The sequence below is a fragment of the Pholis gunnellus genome (genome assembly GCF_910591455.1).
Source record: "Pholis gunnellus genome assembly, chromosome: 3".
NCBI classification, from domain to species: Eukaryota; Metazoa; Chordata; class Actinopteri; order Perciformes; family Pholidae; genus Pholis; species Pholis gunnellus.
Window position 1 is genome coordinate 29,198,117 of NC_136529.1, and position 15,467 is coordinate 29,213,583.

Genomic DNA, 15,467 nt, shown 5'->3' on the forward strand with positions numbered 1-15,467 from the left:
TTAATGTCTCCTTCTCCTCCTTCACCCTCAGCTCCTCCTTTCTCCTCACTCCTCTTCTTTGTTCATGTTTTTCTCTGATAAATCTTTTCTCTCCTCAGCTCAGATCTTCCTCTCTTTGTGATCCTTCTTCTTCAGCTCCTCTCTTCTCTTTCTTCTCTTTCTCTACGTTTTTCTTCTTCTGTGTTTCAGAGTGAATGTAGATGTCCCCCCCCCCCGCTCTGCTGGGGGAGTATCATGTTAGTCTTTAAGCTCCGCCCACATACAGTAATACATCACCAGCGCTGCTGCTTCCTGTCCTGAATGCAGCTTAATGTCTTTGTGGAAGTAAACTCTAACATCTTCTTGTGTGGAGACGTTTCCTTTAAAGTGAACATTACAAAGTGAAGGTTCAGTTCTGTAAAGTTATGCACAAACACGAGACTTTCACCCAGGAGACCCGTGTTTGTGTCCTTTGGGCATTTGATGCCTCTGTGCTGTCCTACTACAGTTCAACAGCTACGGTGCAGATACATGAAGCCGTGCATGACGGGACGCTGCGTCATTAACGGACAATGCGTCAAATCAACGTAATTAACACAATGACATCAACAGAGTCATAAGAACCAGTCACATATATTTCTATGACAAAGCATGACACATCAATCCAGCAGACCTGCAGCGGATCCACGCATTCCACCACACAGAGCACGAGCCATTCAAACACTGTTACTGCAGGTGTAAAATACAATCGCAGTTCGTCACTTACCGAATGCTGTTCACAAAGTCCATCCTCCTTTCTTTGTTGACAAAGAGTTTAATCCCAGAACACCGTTTCAGTTCCAGTAAGAAGTCCTTCTCGATTCATGGACGAATCGACCGCGACCGGTCGCTGCCGCCTACCACGACCGCCGACCGACCGACACCAGCCGCTACCGCCGACCACGACCACCGACCACCGGCCTCCGAGCGGACTGCGCTTGTGGAGCTCCGTTTCCCTGCGAACGTGTTCGTTGATCTGTAGATCCACTCGGGTTTCTCCAAAAGTTTTCAAAAGCACCGTAGTGTCCTGCCGTGCTATGGCGTCCTCCGGTTAGCGTAGCATAGCTCCAAACACCAAGATGCTAAGTTAAAATGAAACACATTCCCAGACATCAAATGTGTGACGCTGTCAGCCAGGAACACGTTCATAAAAATAAATGAACTACACCAAGCAAAACCCTAAACATCTTATAATTTCTTCCATATCTTTCAATTTGAACTCTAACTCCATCTAAGCTCTGCCAGCTTCCTTACATTTCACATTAGTCACACGCTGGCCCACTGACCAATCACGGCGCACCTTAATGCTAACGTACTTAGCAGGTACCTCGGTAGCAGTCGCACGTCAAAGAATACGCCCAACATGTCAAACTAAAGATCTGATTGGTTGAAGACTATGACAATCAACAATATCGTCCCCATTCACTTAAACTGCAAAGTCTACCTGGAGACCTCTTACATAGAGACACAGAGGCTGAATCTGATTGGATAAAAGCTCTACTTAACACACGCTGTGCTGGAAGCAGCGCTGCAGGCTAGAAGCAGAGCAACTGAGGAAGACAAGAGCTGTGCAATGAGAAAATACGATAAAAAATGATGAAAGAAATGATAATACATGTAGTGTATTTATGAAAAATGATTAAATTATAAAATAGCTATAACTTTGTGATTCTGTTTAGATTACTAAAAGTTAACGTTGACATTTAGCCACGTGACTCATGCAACTCGTTGGTGACTCATGTGACTCGTTAGTGACTCATGTGACTCGTTAGTGACTCATGTGACTCGTTGGTGACTCATGTGACTCGTTGGTGACTCATGTGACTCGTTGGTGACTCATGTGACTCGTTAGTGACTCATGTGACTCGTTGGTGACTCATGCAACTCGTTGGTGACTCATGTGACTCGTTAGTGACTCATGTGACTCGTTGGTGACTCATGCAACTCGTTGGTGACTCATGTGACTCGTTAGTGACTCATGTGACTCGTTAGTGACTCATGTGACTCGTTGGTGACTCATGTGACTCGTTGGTGACTCATGGGACTCGTTAGTGACTCATGTGACTCGTTGGTGACTCATGTGACTCGTTGGTGTCTCATGTGACTCGTTAGTGACTCATGTGACTCGTTGGTGACTCATGTGACTCGTTGGTGACTCATGCGACTCGTTGGTGACTCATGTGACTCGTTGGTGACTCATGTGACTCGTTAGTGACTCATGTGACTCGTTGGTGACTCATGTGACTCGTTGGTGACTCATATGACTCGTTGGTGTCTCATGTGACTCGTTAGTGACTCATGTGACTCGTTGGTGACTCATGTGACTCGTTGGTGACTCATGTGACTCGTTGGTGACTCATGTGACTCGTTGGTGTCTCATGTGACTCGTTGGTGACTCATGTGACTCGTTGGTGTCTCATGTGACTCGTTGGTGACTCATGTGACTCGTTGGTGACTCATGTGACTCGTTGGTGTCTCATGTGACTCGTTAGTGACTAATGTGACTCGTTAGTGACTCATGTGACTCGTTGGTGACTCATGCAACTCGTTAGTGACTCATGCGACTCGTTGGTGACTCATGCGACTCGTTGGTGACTCATGTGACTCGTTGGTGACTCATGTGACTCGTTGGTGTCTCATGTGACTCGTTAGTGTCTCATGTGACTCTTTAGTGACTCATGTGACTCGTTGGTGGCTCATGTGACTCGTTAGTGTCTCATGTGACTCTTTAGTGACTCATGTGACTCGTTGGTGACTCAACTTAGTTTAGTTAAATGTAGTTTGTCCGTCTCTACATAAAAATACAGATTACAACGTGACAAAAGTACGTGGACACCTAAACCTCTTTAATGACTTTAATCTGCTGCTAGTCTTCTGTTTCTCTCTTCACTGGTTATCACGAGAGTCCTCTCACTGCTGTCTACGTATACATATAATATATACATATATATATATATATATATATATATATATATATATATATATATATATATATATATAGAGAGGAACAATGAATTACACATACATATAAGAAGTGTTGGGTTTGTTTTGGTGCAGATCAGATTTAGAGGATTGTAAAGTCTGTTTGGAGGTTTATTTCTGTTAATTAATTCATATATTTGATTTAAATACATGAATGTCGATGTAGCGGTTATTTCACGGCATGTTTAATACTCGACTCTAGTTTGTTATCGAGGAACAATTGAACTAATTGACAGTTCATTGATTGACTTCTTTCATTTTTGATTAGAATCAGTGAATTTATTGAGTTTTCTCTGATGTTGTAGAAACCTGAGACTCGTTTATTGATTATTATTGGATACTCAATGCTTCTAGCTGCATTACTTCAGTTTAAAATATTTAGCTGAATTATAACAATAAGAATAACTTTGATGAAAAAAGACAACTGGTGGTAATAAATGGAATATGTGGAGAATATATGTTTTCATACTTCGGTAAAAAAATCTTTAAATGAAAAGAAAAGACTTGAGTTGACTTATTATTATTATTATGATGTTATATTTATGTCTCTCAGCTGTTTGATTCATCAGAGGAATCTGCTGCGATAGAAACACACACGCTCATTCCACACACACCCACAGTCAGCTGCTACACAAATACACACACACACACACACACACACACACACAGTCAGCTGCTACACAAATACACACACACACACACACACACACAGTCAGCTGTTACAGTGAGTGTGTGCTGAGGGAGTGGAGGCCTCCAGATACTCAAGATGCTCCTTATCTCTGCCTGCCATGTGTGTGTGTGTGTGTGTGTGTGTGTGTGTGTGTGTTTGTGTGTGTGTGTGTGTGTGTGTGTGTGTTTGTGTGTGTGTGTGTGTGTGTTTGGACGTTTAGGTTCAGGTGTCTTCATGAAAGTCTGTAAAATGCAGTTCTATTGATGCTTGATTATAGACAGTAAATCTCCACAACGACCTGAAACTAAAGTGAAATAATTTGATGAGAAGTTAAATCCCAGAAGCTTCAGAACACGGAGCGGATCCTCTGAACCTTTCAAGGTGTTCTGGTTCTTCTCCTCACAGTGATGAGGAACGTGTGAGAGACGTCTAAGTGGACTGAAGTGAGATGAGCGGAGCCATGGGGCCCTCTGCTGGTGAAGAGCTGCTACTGAACCACCATCAGGTCCAACATCTGGAGACCTTCTCTACTGAACCACCATCGGGTCCAACATCTGGAGACCTTCTCTACTGAACCACCATCAGGTCCAACATCTGGAGACCTTCTCTACTGAACCACCATCGGGTCCAACATCTGGAGACCTTCTCTACTGAACCACCATCGGGTCCAACATCTGGAGACCTTCTCTACTGAACCACCATCGGGTCCAACATCTGGAGACCTTCTCTACTGAACCACCATCGGGTCCAACATCTGGAGACCTTCTCTACTGAACCACCATCGGGTCCAACATCTGGAGACCTTCACTACTGAACCACCATCAGGTCCAACATCTGGAGACCTTCTCTACTGAACCACCATTGGGTCCAACATCTGGAGACCTTCACTAATGAACCACTTCTACTGAAGTGTGTGAGTTAGTGTTTGTGTGTGTGTCTACCTACCTGTCTACCTGTCTTCTTGTCTACCTACCTGTCTACCTGTCTTCTTATCTACCTACCTGTCTACCTACCTGTCTACTTGTCTTCTTGTCTAGTTTCATTTTAAATGTAAAGGGTTCTGAGTTCTTTTTATAAAGATGTGATAAAGCGTAGCAGACACCGATGATTCAAAGTGTTTTTATGAATGTCTTGAAACAAGAGGAGAGGATCTCTGGTTGAATGTTTTAAGTGAGTTTTGGTCTGTTTGCGTTTTGCACCTGTAAACTCTCCCAACGGTGATGTCACGGTGTACTAAGGCACCTTGGAGTACACCTGTACGTCACTGCAGCAACGTGAGAAGTTAAACCTGGATGATTTATTTTAGCTCTTGATAAACAGTGTGTGTGATGTGGTTGAAAGCTCCAGAAAAACATAGTAAGGTGCTCTTGAGTTGTGATTCTTTTAGAGTCACATGAACCCAACACAGTGAGTGTGTGAGTGTGAGTGAGAGAGTGTGTGTGTGAGTGTGAGTGAGAGTGTGTGCGTGTGTGTGTGAGTGAGAGAGTGTGTGCGTGTGTGTGTGAGTGAGAGAGTGTGTGCGTGTGTGAGTGTGTGTGAGTGAGTGTGTGTGAGTGAGTGTGAGTGAGTGTGTGAGTGAGTGTGAGTGAGTGTGTGAGTGAGTGTGTGAGTGAGAGTGAGTGTGTGAGTGAGTGTGAGTGTGTGTGTGTGAGTGAGTGAGTGTGTGTGTGTGTGAGTGTGTGTGAGTGAGTGAGTGTGTGAGTGTGTGTGTGAGTGTGAGTGAGTGAGTGTGTGAGTGTGTGTGTGAGTGTGAGTGAGTGAGTGTGTGTGAGTGAGTGTGTGAGTGAGTGAGTGTGAGTGTGAGTGAGATGTAGACATCACAGATGAAGAAGTTGTGTGTGAGAGACAACATGGACCAATTCACTGTGTCTCCACCAGGTGAGACTAAACTACTTTAATCCTAAGAACAGTTTTAAGGAGAAGAAGCACAACGCTGGGATAGGTTAGAATGTTGTAGTTATCCTCTTTAAAACAGCCTTCATCTCCTCCTCCTCCTCCTCCTCCTCCTCCTCATCATCATCACATGAACGGCTCTCTGGTTTTAGAAACATCCGGGACACGAAACCCGATCTTTAAAAGAGTGGAATGTGTGTTTAACGATGGAGGAGCACGAGGACACGTGATTGGTGGACGCAGCCGGTAGAGGAGAACCGTTAAAAAACAGAACGGAACGCACCCCCTCTTGTTTTCTTCTTCTTCATTGACAGTAGGATCCAGCAGACCTCCAGGAGGATCTACCTGCAGGTCTGCGGTAAGAACAACAACACGAGCACGTACACAACAAACTACAGCCGGGGTCTGCACGCGCACGCACGCGTAAATGACTCACGTCAATGCGCGTGACCAGGAAGAAAAGACCCGGTATACAACAACACACAATGGAGCTCTCAGACTAACCCGGGATAACTCGATACGGGTCTTCTTTGCGTGACAGCTGCGGGGCCAATGGAAACGTGCACGAGGCGCCAGCTGCGCGCGCTGCAGCCAATGGAAGCTCGTGAGCTCTGTAAGGTTCATGTTAGGCTGCAGCTGCGAAAACTTCCACCAAAATAAAAGAAGAAGAAGAAGCTGTTTGTGTTGTGGCTGCTGCAGTGGTGTTAGTGGCCATTTTAGGTAAGAAGCGCGCTTTAACTTCTGGATGAGGCTCGTCTCTGTGTGTGTGTGTGTGTGTGTGTGTGTGTGTGTGTGTGTGTGTGTGTGTGTGTGTGTGTGTGTGTGCGCGTGCGTGCGTGCAGGACTCCGGCATCCTGACTGAATAAAGTGTGCTAACCCTATCTTTATGTGGATTAAATAGATATTACACTCCTCTATTACACTCCTCCTCCCTTACTCCTTCATCCCTCCTCCTCCCTTACTCCTTCATCCCTCCTCCACCCTTACTCTCTCCCTCCTTCCTTCATCCCTCCTCCCTTACTCCTTCATCCCTCCTCCACCCTTACTCTCTCCCTCCTTTCTTCATCCCTCCTCTTCCCTCACTCCTTCATCCCTCCTCCTCCCTTACTCCCTCCCTCCTTCATCCCTCCTCTTCCCTTACTCTCTCCCTCCTTCCTTCATCCCTCCTCCTCCCTCACTCCCTCCTTCCTTCCTTCCTTATGCCCTCCTTCCTTCCTCCTCATCTCTCTGTCTCTCTCCTCTCCCCCCTCCTTCCTCCTCATCTCTCAGCCTCTCTCTTTCTTTCTGTCTCTCTCTTTCTGTCTGTCTGTCTGTCTGTGTCTCTCTCTCTCTCTCTCTCCTCTCCCCCCTCCCTTCCTCCCTCCCTCCTCTCCCCCCTCCCTCCCTCCTCATCTCTCTCCTCTCCCCTCCCTCCCTTGCCCGCTAATTTTTTATGCATTTTTCTAAACTGTCATGGCGATTTTGTGTCCTTGGAAATAAAAAGCGCCAGTGATTTTTTCTCCCTTTTTTCCGGTGCAGACCGCGGTGATGTCTCGCGGGTGAGAGCGCGTGAGTCCGGAGCAGGTGAGGGTTTACCGGTGGAGAGGTGTCCTCGAGACGGGAGAGTTTATAGTCCACACGTGTAAAGAGATCCTATAATGTCTCTACAACAGAGATGATGCGGTAACGTTACACAGCTAGCGGGGGAAGCTAGCTCGGTACGTAGCATCGGATGCTAACGTGAAAAGAGGACACCGTGTCTCCTTCTCTCGGTCGGGGGCAGCTTTGTGTTTAAGAAGTAGCTTAGCTCCTCCGCAACCCGCAGTCAACCCAGCGAGCTAGCTGTGTGTTAGCTGTGTGCTATCTGAGAGCTAGCCGCTGCGTCCGTTAGCATTGACCAAATAGCCCAAACCTTTAGAGAAGTGTAAGCTAGTTAGCTGTTAGCCAGCTAGCCTCTGGAGACGTGTATGTGTGTGTGTGTGTCTCTCTCTCTGTCTCTGTCTCTGTGTGTGTGTGTGTGTGTGTGTGTGTGTGTGTGTGTTTGCGCTCATATACACAATGAGTCATGAAGCGGTGGTGTGCACGCGCTCACCTGGCCAGGTGTGACACCCGACAGACAAAAGGTCTGTGAGCTAACCGGCTACCTGAGGTCTGATGGATCACAGTGAATATGAAATAGATTCAGAATGTCTGGAGGTTCTAGAGGTTGCTGGTTCGATTCCTCAGGAGGACACAATGGTCCATCAGCAGTGGACCAGAGGACAAGAGGGTGAAACCTCAGAGGGTCGACCTCCTTGTCCTCCTTTCTTGTTTCCTTGTCCTTTGTCCTCATGTCTCCTTATCTTTTGTCCTCATGTCTCCTTATCTTTTGTCCTCATGTCTCCTTGTCCTCTGTCCTCATGTCTCCTTATCTCTTGTCCTCTTGTCTCCTTATCTCTTGTCCTCATGTCTCCTTGTCCTCTGTCCTCTTCTGTTTGCTACACTTTGACTTAGAAACATTTTTTTTTGGTCAATAAAACATCTTTAGTGTCCTCAGTAGTAGAGACAGTATTCAATACTGAGTCATCTGTAGTACTTTGTTCATACTGATGCAGTATAAATTAATATATATATATTATTTACTCTGCTGATCATTTGTTTTTATATCAATACACATTTTCAGTAGAAATGATGATGTTTATTAATACTTGGCAATAAATACCCAGTTTAAAACAGAAAATACTACTTCCTGTTAGTGCTGGGCGGTATACCGGTTTTCACTTCCCGTATGATATGAATTTTTCACACACCGTGATACCGGTGCATCGCCGAAACAACCGCTGTCACTCTACAACAGGCAGCAGGATATATTGTTCACCGCTAAGAAGGCAACAGTCGGAGCTAGTTGTCTTATGTGTATTGAGAGGGACTCTAGTGATGGTTGTAACTTTATAACAATTAATTACCCACAACCAACGCTCTTTAACAGAGCAAAACACCACGACACAACAGTCTGTGACACATAAACAATTTGTAACACTAATAATTGTACATTTATAAAATTACACCGCCGAATGTCATGCTGGGTACAGCTCGCTAGCTAGCCCGCTAGCATAACAGTCTGCTAACAGCTGGGAGAGGCTCCGTCGCTACAGTAACGCTACATTAACGAACAGAACAGAGCGATGCAGGCGGAACAAAGACAGACCGGAGATACAGCGAGAGTCTGTGCCCAAGAGAGGAGCTGTGTCTGCTGTTTGGAAGTGTTTTGGTTTTAAAAAGTTCGACGTCCAAAAGACGATATATTGCAACGTGTGTCGAGCCACTCTTGTTGCCGCTGGTGGTAACACGAGCAACTTACTCCATCACCTCAGCAGAAAACATGTTGGAACACCAAGAGTGTGTTGACGGCCGTCGGATTCGAGGCCGTCAACCAGTAACGTTAGCGCGAGGGAAACCCTGAAGCCAAAGGGTCAGACATCACTTGAAGAGGCTTTTGCTCGAGGCAGCATAAGACAAGAAAAGCAAGCGGTGGAGCGACATTACGAACGCAATAACGATCCAGCTCCGCAAGGACATGGTCCCACTACAGACAGTCGAGAAAGACTCTGGATTCATGGTACGTCTGACCGGGGCGACAATACTTCAGCCAAACTGCCATCCCAACATTATAGGAACAAACGTGCACACCCTGTAGTAAGCAAAGCCTTTATACATGATGACATTAAAATGTTTTTGTATTATATGTACTCCTGACAGTAGAGTAAGCCACTATAAACAAATATAAAAACAGGCAAGGAAAAAAAATACCGTCATACACATTTTTGGTCATACCGCCCAGCGCTACTTCCTGTGTATTTTAACAGCCTGTTGTGATAAGCTCCGTCAACAATAGACGTAATACGGCAGCGTGGTCATTGTTAGAGTATCTGGTTTATAAACATATATTTATACACAGTTTGGTCTCTACTAGGGCTGCAACAACGAATCGATAATAATCGATTATTAAAAGAGTTTGCAACGAATTTCATTATCGATTTGTTGTGTCGCGCGATTATTACGCCACTCAATAATGCTGTGTTCACACCAAACGCGATGAACGCGGCGCGAATATTTGTGTTCATTCGCTTGAATCGCGCTGGACGCGCCGGAGAGGGGGCGTGGCTTATCGCCCTGAAAGCCGTTGAACTGTCCGCCATCAACCGTGGAAAAAATAGCCTCTATTTCTGCTCAGTACGTGTTGTGGAAGTCCCAGATATCACGGGGAACTAAACGCCGTCATGTCTGGTTCATAACATAGTCCGGAGGAGCTCCGTGGATTTCATCGAGCTCACTGTGTCTAGCGAGCCACACGTCGCTGTTTACTACAGCTGCATGAACACAAGATAAACTGATTTGGCTGTGATTTAACGGCAATAAACCGACAAAAAGGGACTCCGAAATAACACATAGTCTGGTCTCTACTGATATGAGGGATCGTAGAGCTCTGAGTGAACACAGGCGGCTACAGTATTAATTTCCTGATTCAACAACATCAGTGATGAAGGAGAATCTCAACGCTGATAGGCTATCAGGAGGAGCATCTCCACGCTGATAGGCTATCAGGAGGAGCATCTCAACGCTGATAGGCTATCAGGAGGAGCATCTCCACGCTGATAGGCTATCAGGAGGAGCATCTCCACGCTGATAGGCTATTGCACCGCAGCGTCACGCCATTTTTCTGAAGAATCAAACCATTTATTGCCAATGTATGTTGCGCATACAAGGAATTTGTCATGGTGGGTGGTGCATAACAATCAACACGGTGCAAGAAATAGAAAAATTAAAATTTACAATAGAATATAAAATAAAGTGCATAACAAACAGATAACCGTACTATAAACCAGTGAGATGAAGTGTAATGTAAAAGTGTCAAGTGTGTTTAAATAAAGAAAGAGAAAGGATGTGCAGGGGAGTGACCGGTAGGAGATTATCCTGGGGATGAAACTGTTCATGTGGCGTGAGGTCTTGGTCCTGATGGAGGTCTTGGTCCTGATGGAGGTCTTGGTCCTGATGGACCGCAGCCTCCTGCCAGATGGGAGGGGCTCCAACAGTTCGTGTCCAGGGTGAGAGGGGTCGGCTACAATCCTTCTGGCTCGCTTCAGGGTCCTTGAAGCGAACAAGTCCTGGAGGGACGGCAGATTGCAGCCAATCACCTTCTCAGCAGAGCGGATGATGCGCTGCAGCCTGCTCTTGTCCTTGGCAGTGGCTGCAGCGTACCAGACCGTGATGGAGGAGCAGAGGATGGACTCAATCATGGCTGTGTAGAAGTGCACCATCATTGTCTTTGGCAGGTTGAACTTCTTCAGCTGCCTCAGGAAGTACATCCTCTGCTGAGCCTTCTGTGTGATGGAGCTGATATTCAGCTCCTACTTGAGGACCTGGGTTACAGTGGAGCCCAGGAAGAGGAAGAACTCCACAGCGTAGACGTGCTGCTGTTGCAGTCCGTGACTGCTGTTTGGTGAACACAGCTGTGGGAGTGTAGCTGTCCACATGGTCTTTAAATGGGAACCTGCATCACTAGACTTGTATGTTTTGAACTGGTTGAATTCGAAGTGTTCAGCTTTCAATAATAATGACGTCCTTTTGTGTTAACAGATGAAGTGAAGGGTTAGAAGATGAAAATACACAAGAAGGACAAGCAGCAGGTTTGTAACACAGACACACACACACACACACACACACACAGACGCACACAAACACGACTCCTGACGGGAGAAAGAGGAGACAAGAAAGGTGTGTGTGTGTGTGTGTGTGTGTGTGTGTGTGTGTGTGTGTGTGTGTGTGTGTGTGTGTGTGTGTGTGTGTGTGTGTGTGTGTGTGTGTGTGTGTGTGTGTGTGTGTGTGTGTGTGAACAGGAGTTCAGGTGTCGGGTTAGTTCTGGTTCTAGTGTGTCCTACTTTACTTTGAAGGATTTCAGGTTGTTTCTGAGTTTAAATATAAAACACTGCTGATGGTGATTTCCTATTTTGCCTAAAATGACATACCCAAATTAAAGTGGCTGTATCTTCTGAACCACTCTGACTATATGCATCAATGAGGTCTTTCCAGAAAGAGAACCCCCTAAAGCTCCTTGTGAAAGTGTCTGTAGACCTGTAGGTCATACAGAAACAGAGCAGTGGGCCTTTGAAGTCAGTAAAAATTGAAGATTTTTGTGTGAAAGTGTCTTTCAGTATAAATAACTGCCTTTGGCTGAATCTGTACCGGTAAAGGGCAGCATAGAGCTGTAACTACACTATCAGTGAACATCGGCCTCACATGTGAAGAAGATTGAACAAAGTATGACCGTTCTACAGTGTTCCTCCATGAAGACATCCAGGAGCTCTAAAGGACATTTGGAGATCCAAATGGACACATGATACCAAATGATATTCTGACACACGAAAGGTGTTTTTTCCTTCACATTTTGATATTGTATTATTTCCCTTTTATTTGTAGCGATTGCAAATAGCAGAAACTAAGTATATATGGTGGAAGACGTGGTCTGTAAGCAGCAGACTTGCTGTGCGTAATAGCCACGACCGAGCACACGGCCGAGTATTCGGGCAGCTCCGTTACGCGAGACTGTTCACTCCTCCAGCACAGCTCAGTGTGCACATGCAATACATCGTTAGAAAGCCTGAAGTCTCCTCTAGACGAAGGGCTTGACACGCCTAAACGTATCGCGAGCTGTTACTCATGAAATGCAGTCAAACAAAAATGGAGCAAATCCACGTTTTCAGGGCAGGTAAAGATAGCTCGGTCTCCTGGCTTCAATACTTTACTGTCAGTGAACACACACCGCTGAGCCAGATGCTAACATAGTGCAGTGTTGAAAACAGGCGTCATTATGATCGCCAAGGTCATCTTTAGACACAGACATACCATAATGAAGCATCAGAAAAGAGCCGCACATGAAAAGTGAAAATTATGACCGCGTTGGTTGACGGCTTATATTAGTAAAATATTCGGTTTGTTCTATAACTACCAACGTTTTCTGCAGCCGCTAGCTCCATGGTAGCATCCGCTAGCACATTCACTAGTAATATCGGGTCTGTACTCTATCTTTCGCCGTCGAAATGCTGCAAGACCCGACTTGCAGCGGTCATGGCGACTTTGGACAGTGTGTGTTTGGGCTCCTTTTGTGAAAAATCCATAAAGAATAAAAGGAAATCGATGTTTTCTTTGCAAAGATGAGGATTGTGTGCATGCTGGGATACCAAACACGGCCATGTTTTGGGACGTAGTTTTCGTAAGCAAGCCGTAAGAACGGAAGGGAAGGGGATCGAGGACGCTGACGTCCTAGAGGAGTTGAAGAGGTTTTAAAGCCAATGATTTTACTCTTATAATTGTTGTGAATTGTTTGATTGCATAACAATCAATATAGTTCATGTTGCTTGTGTAACACTGTTTATATTGTTAAGCTGTAGCTGCGAGAAGCTTAATTGACCTGACTTACTTTTATTGTGAAGAGCATAAAACAGGAAGTGCTTTTACTTTGAAGAAACAGGAAGTAGCATGGTGCGTGGCTTCTTGACGCTATCAAAAAGATGAAGATATGAAGAATTCCAGATGTCGAGTGCAAGAGCGCGTTGTGTTCACTGTAACAGTTGTAATGCTGCAGTTCAGACAGTAAAGCGTGTTGGTCCTCACTGGAAGCTCCACTTCACAACACTAACAAAAAGCTCCTGGTCTACCCCTGAATCCTAACCAGAACAAAGGGGATCTGTCTGGTCCCGTTTGGTCTTGTCTGGTCCTCTGTGATCCTGTCTGGTCGTCAGTGGTCTTGTCTGGTTGTCAGTGGTCCGGTTTGGTCCTCTGGTTCTCAGTCCTGGATCACTGAATCCTTGTTTTGCTGTAGTCCAGGTCCAGTAGAGTCAGGATGTAAAACCAGCACTCAGGTGTAGACCTGATGAGGTGATGAGCTCAGTACGTGAGGTTCTCCAGAGACCAGCAGGATCCAGACTGAAGTCTATCAGACGTTACTATAACAGATGTTATTCTCTTATTTATTATTATTAGATTTGTTCTTTCCAACATCTTCAAGTGAATCTGTTTCAACTCTCAGCTCATCTGCTTTCTGTTTGATAGCTCTACTTGTTGTTGTTGTTGTTTGTTCTGGTTTTCTAAAAGGATAATAAGATAATAAGATAATATTACTGTTTCTTCATCAGACTTGTTAGAAAACACACCAGATCACCAGAGACCAAAAAACCATCAGAACATCTGAATGTTATCCTGATGCTTTGTGATCGTCATATCTAGTCTTTTTCATAAACACACAATTCAAATGATTTTATTTAAATATTGTTTCTTTGGTCATTAGTAGTTTTAATGATGTATAATAATGGTTTGACTTTGTTTCCATACATTAGACTTATATTAGGATTTCTAGTGATGAGTACATTTAAAATAAATTCCCTGATTTCTGATGAACTGCGTTCTGGTCCAAACAGGTCAGAGTATGATTTTGTGTGTTGATCTATCGGACTAATGTGATTTCACCTTCAGACACAATGAACTGACTCCACGTCTCTTCATCAGACATGTAGACATGTAGACAGGCTGTCATCAGGGACAGTGGCAATGAAAGGGTTACCATGGTGATCACATGTTTACATCCTCACAGTTTTGGCGCGGAGAGCCAGTTTCCATGGTAACTGCTCCGATACCCACCCCCCCCCCCCCCCGGCTCAGAGGCCGATGTGCTGGCTGTGATTCATTCACATGGTTCCTCAGTCTGGTGGAGCGTAACACACACATGTGAGGGAGTGCCTGTAGACACGTCATTCAGAGCTCGTCCCTCCACATTCAGTCTCTGACAACCTGCTTCACATACATGTGGATAGAAACACCTCTGTTGTTGTTGTTGTTGTTGTTGTTGTTATTGTTGATGATGATGAGACCCGAAGAACATTTTCACCAGCCGTGTTGAGAGCTACATTTTACACAACCACAGTAGGGAGCATCACTGGCTCCTGTTCAGAAACACAATCACTCCCTTTGCCAAGAGCACAAACGAGCTGGTTGGTGGAGGAAACGTCAGTATGGAAGCTTACGGGAAACATACCGTAACATACGGAAACATGCAGGGAACATATGGATAACATACGGGTAACATACGGGAAACATGAGGGTAACACGCGGGTAACATAGGGGAAACATACGGAAACATGCAGGAAACATACGGAAAGATACGGGAAACGTATGGTAAACACACACGAGAAACACGTGTGTAACATACAGGTAACATATGGGAAACATACCGAAAACATACGGAAACATACAGGTAACATACGGAAACATGCAGGAAACATGCAGGAAACATACAGGAAACATACGGGAAACATACCGTAACATACGGAAACATGCAGGAAACATACAGGAAACATGCAGGAAACATACGGATACATGCAGGAAACATGCAGGAAACATACAGGAAACATACGGGAAACATACCGTAACATACGGAAACATGCAGGAAACATACAGGAAACATACGGGAAACATACCGTAACATACGGAAACATGCAGGAAACATACAGGAAACATACGGAAACATACGGATACATGCAGGAAACATGCAGGAAACATACAGGAAACATACGGGAAACATACCGTAACATACGGAAACATGCAGGGAACATATGGTAACACGGGTAACATACGGAAACATGTAGTAACAAAATAACTCTGTGATACAAATTATTAAATATGAATGAATGAAATATAAAGTAAACAACAAACAGGAACCAGAGCTGTGGACGAACATCCTACTGACAACTGAATTTAACAAAAAAAGAAGGAAACAAGTGGAGACTCCGCTGATGAATGCTCCGATAATAATGATAATAATAATATTACTGTGAGTGATAATCATTTCTCTTTAACAGAAATGCTGTTTTCTGTCTAATAAATTAAATATTTA

At 44.8% G+C, this 15,467-nt stretch overlaps 1 protein-coding gene across 1 annotated transcript in view; it reads left to right on the top strand.

Moving 5' to 3' along the window:
* The first annotated feature begins 7,017 nt into the window (after positions 1-7,017).
* Positions 7,018-15,467, top strand: part of chd6 (chromodomain helicase DNA binding protein 6) — a 47,966-nt gene continuing 39,516 nt past the window's right edge. Inside the window, 2 exon segments of the mRNA XM_079156639.1 lie at positions 7,018-7,126; positions 11,159-11,208. Coding sequence (XP_079012765.1) covers positions 11,179-11,208 — 30 coding nt within the window. The 5' untranslated portion in view covers positions 7,018-7,126; positions 11,159-11,178.